This window comes from Pavona decussata, unplaced genomic scaffold (assembly GCF_977016875.1).
Source record: "Pavona decussata unplaced genomic scaffold, jaPavDecu1.1 SCAFFOLD_210, whole genome shotgun sequence".
Classification (NCBI taxonomy): domain Eukaryota; kingdom Metazoa; phylum Cnidaria; class Anthozoa; order Scleractinia; family Agariciidae; genus Pavona; species Pavona decussata.
In genome coordinates, this window is record NW_028145615.1 from 1,134,209 (window position 1) to 1,138,481 (window position 4,273).

General features: G+C 39.6%; 1 protein-coding gene across 3 annotated transcripts in view; it reads right to left on the minus strand.

The window, feature by feature from the left end:
- The window catches only part of LOC146460634 (peroxisome biogenesis factor 2-like), a 31,581-nt gene extending 28,737 nt beyond the window's left edge, over positions 1 to 2,844 (minus strand). For 2 of the 3 annotated variants that reach the window (XM_085088089.1, XM_085088091.1), the window contains exons 1-4: positions 2,738 to 2,844; positions 2,577 to 2,654; positions 2,247 to 2,309; positions 64 to 130 (exon numbers count right to left, since the gene is read on the minus strand). In XM_085088089.1, coding sequence (XP_084944215.1) covers positions 64 to 130; positions 2,247 to 2,309; positions 2,577 to 2,654; positions 2,738 to 2,788 — 259 coding nt within the window. In that variant the 5' untranslated portion in view covers positions 2,789 to 2,844. The remainder of the gene's footprint in view (positions 1 to 63; positions 131 to 2,246; positions 2,310 to 2,576; positions 2,655 to 2,737) is intronic. The other variant, XM_085088088.1, reaches the window with a different exon arrangement.
- Positions 2,845 to 4,273: the final 1,429 nt, after the last annotated feature.

Genomic DNA, 4,273 nt, shown 5'->3' on the forward strand with positions numbered 1-4,273 from the left:
AGTCACCAAAGGCAGAACCCCCCCCCCCCCACCCCTCCACCCAGTCTTATCTTAATGTCTTACCTGTTGAACTATACTTCATATTAAGCATAATCTGACCAACAGTGGCATCAGAGTTATACACTGAAAACTGAAGAAAAATATAAAAATTCTGTACTCAGAGTGCAATAATTATTAAAACTTAAAAGTGGGATATTTCGTTCGGATCCACCGAACTTCGTCAGCCACAAGTTCAGTGGATCCGAACGAAATATCCCACTTTTAAGTTTTAATAATTATTGCGCTCTAAGTACAGAATTTTTATATTTTAAAATCGTGATTCCAGAGCAGGAAAACAATATTTTTGATTCTGAAGAAAAATAATCTTGTGGCAGCCAATTAACCCTTAATGTCACTATTCCGCATATACTTTAAATTATTATTGTTTAACAAAGCATGCAGCTAGATAACAGTATTGAGACAAAGTAAACAGACAACAAAGTGGCGTAATTGGGGGACACATCCCCGTGGCAGGTTAATACGACTTCCGGTTATGTGCGCAAAACAAACGTAAGCCTCACTTACCTCCCCACTAACGTGGGGTAGGACAAGAGTATTGGCAGAGCCTTTCTTATCTCCCCAGCACCATACGGGCTGGATCGGACAAGATAAAGGCAAAGGTATGAGATGGCAAGATACAAGCAATGCCAAGAGCTTGAGGGAAGTCGCAACGCAGACTTAACCGAACCACAAGGAGTGACCCCAAGTTTAATGAATATATAACAATCCTCCTCCAAAGGGAGGGAGGGTGGGTAAACAAAATTTTTAAACGTGTTTGCGTTCGTGCAATACTGCCAGGATAATGCCCTGGGATAGTGTTCTGACGCTTTTATAGCGAGACAGTGACTCAAAGTTCGGCCAATAGGTACAAACGTACTGTAAACTAAAAGACACAACGTGGCAAACTACTAGCCATCAATAGGGCTTTACAAAACGAGAACCAATCCCAGCAAAGGTAAGATTCATTTCTAGACAATTGTGCAACATATTGGTACAATTTCCTAGCCATGAAAGGCTTTTATCCTAACCCTACTGAATAGAGAGTATTCACTTATGAATGAGGCTTTCGTGTATACATTGTTGTCTGGGGTCGACACAACATTGCGTGACCAACCACCCCTAAGGCGTCACGTTCCATTAAGCGCATTTTACCGTTCGGTAAAAACCTTATTAATGTCACTATTCCGCATATACTTTAAATTATTATTGTTTAACAAAGCATGCAGCTAGATAACAGTATTGAGACAAAGTAAACAGACAACAAGGTGGCGTAATTGGGGGACACATCCCCGTGGCAGGTGGCAGCCAATTAACCCTTAAATCCTAAAATCAACTTCTTTATTCTCCCTACTATTCTCTACATTTTTATTATGGGTCTACATGAGAGAATTTGTTTGACAATCAATGAATCAATGCATGTCATTTTTGGTGATCATTTCCCTTATTCTCATGATCTGAAGGTTTAATCAAGCAGTGATATTGTTAGGATAAATTTGATACTGGACACCGTTGGGTTAATGGTTAAAAAGCTCTCTACAGATTAGTGCGTATAAACTGAGATATTCAGGGATTTGTTTTATGTAGTCACAATGCAACTTGACAGCAACATTCTTTGATTTCAAATAAATGTTGTGACAAGGACTTCCCAACCAACAGTATCTAACAAACTCCCCCCATAGTCATATACATAGGGTTGACATTTTTACGCTATTTGATGCCCCCATCTTAAATTAAATCTCTTTTAACTTCCATGTGGCCGATGCATCAATTGGAGGAAATAGGGGGCCTTAATTGTTAAAAGAAAAGGCAAAACAGGCAAAAAGAGCAAAAATAACCAAGTGTTATAATTACATATTACTACTGAAACTCCTTTACCCCATCTGCTACCTGGCCACATTTCACTCTCCACTACCAATCCCCTCTCCCCCCCCCCCTCCCCTCCCAATCATCCCACCTATTCCTCTTGCTCCATAAGAAACCTCATTCTTTTCTTTTATCTTACTACATTCTCATGCTGTCATTGAAAAATGACTCACTTATGAACAGCTGACGTCTGTAAGTAAAAGCAGATAACTTTCCTCACACCAGCCTGCTACCCAACATCTACCACTTCGTTGATAGTTGTGTGGCGGAAGGAAAATATGGACAAGTCGTGAAGAAAATACTGGCACTTTACATAAATATATTTATATATTGATTTTGCTTACCCTCCAAATAAGAAATCTTAGAACTGCATTAAGTTCAGCTTCATATTTTGTAAGAACACCAGCCTGGGAAAAAAGAAAATTTTTAAACACTTAGGCTGTAGATCATCATTTGATTCAAACTGACCACACATAATAGAGGTTGGTACGACAATAGCATGATGTTTGAACCGCGCCTAAGATCACCCTATGGCATAGGTATGCCATTTGTTGTCTACCAAGTAAAACATTAGAAGGTGAGCATAAACACAGTTTAATAAAGTCCTAAATAAACAACTTCAATATTACAAGTTTCCAAAACACCAAGAGTTACAAATTATATACCAAAATCACCTCGAAGTATTGGAAGGCTCTGTTGAGTTGAGCTCGCAAAAGGTGGACAATTTCTTCGTCAAGCTGAGCTGCATCCAACTAAAAATAGAGTTCAAATTACTTAATTGTACCAAAGTTATCTCGTTTAAGAACAATTCCTCCATATTCATTAATATAAGCACCTGATTCACACGCAAAACTCTCTGCTCACTTTGCCCTGTTTGGTTCGCCATCTTTATTCTTAACTAGTCCCCAGTCTGTTGGGCTCCCGGGCGTTCATAAGAAGGCTACATGAGAGGGAGGGTACAGGTACAACTCATGACTACATGGGCTCTCAAGCCGGTAGCTGGGCGGCCGGCTGACAAGTGATAAATTTTAAAATTTTAAAATTTTTTAATTGTTCTAAGTTTTTAAAGGTTATACAGAGTTATACAGATTTTCGGGTCTTATTTACTCAGAACTGGCCTTTCAAAAAAACTAACACGACAAACCGACCACATGCTGTCAATGAGGGTGGTAACAGGCAGAGTTCTTTTCGCCCTCAGAGGTTCTTTTTCGTTGCTAAATTGCCTTCTGGAACAAGACGCGACGCGCGAAGGGAAGCTGCGAGATTGCATCTCCTCGCGGAAGGAACTTTTTGCGTAAGGTCGTGTGTTCGCTCGCTTTTGTATTGTCCTTTAGAAAAAAAAAGGGACCGGCTGGTGGTCTATCACTAGTCATACCATGAATGAGGCTTGGGCTAGTTCGGAAGAACACTAAAACGACATTTATTGAATTCAAAAATCATTGGTCTTCGGCTCGTAGTGTGTTTTGTGTTCTGACAACATCCATTAGGCTTCATGCATCACACCTATAAAGCAGCAAACAAATTAAAAATGCTTTGTAAATTCGTCTGGTCAGCCGATCCTTACTCCACGCTCATTAACGTATCGTACTCCGTGCTAAAAGTGATTGGACGTGACTACAGTTGGCTTGCGCAATCGCTTATGGATGGCAATGTAAAATCTGCATTGACTACTGACGCCCTGTATTGTTCAGTTTGAATTTGACTGAAGTTTGTTTTCTATGCCTCCCGCAGGGTGAGTTAAACTTCACGAATAGTGAGGATGCAAGTCACGAATTTAAAACGATGGAAAGGAGTCACTTTGCAGTGTATGTTAACTATATCCACCCATCTGTATTAAGGATAGCAAAGTAAAACTGACATGAAATCATGAACGCTTTCGTTAACTCAATAGATGAGGTAAAAAGAAACGATCGAATTCAGGAAGTGATCGACCTAATACAAACAACTGTTCTTGCTGAAGGCAGAGTTTCGATCTCACTTTTTTTTTTTTAAAAAACGTATGTGAACTTTGTTTGGCAGATTTCTTTGCAAATTACATCCTTTTGCACGGAAGACAACTAGGTGCAACTATCTGCATTCTTTCCAAACGTCCACTCATGGATACGCAATTTGTTAAAACATACAAGTATATAACTTTCAAAAAGTCTCATTATTTACCCTCAGATCAGCGTCCTTTTATTTGTTTGTTTACCCAAACTGTCTGCCAGAGAAAGATTTAACCTTTCGTATGCATGCGCAGTCTAATGAGGCATTGTATAAAGGTGACTTATGAAAACTGTACACAATACGGCCTTAATTATATTGATCGCGCTAACAATCACTTAACATTTTCAGCCAATCCCATGCCAGCTCCGTCGCGTCTCTTGCCTGG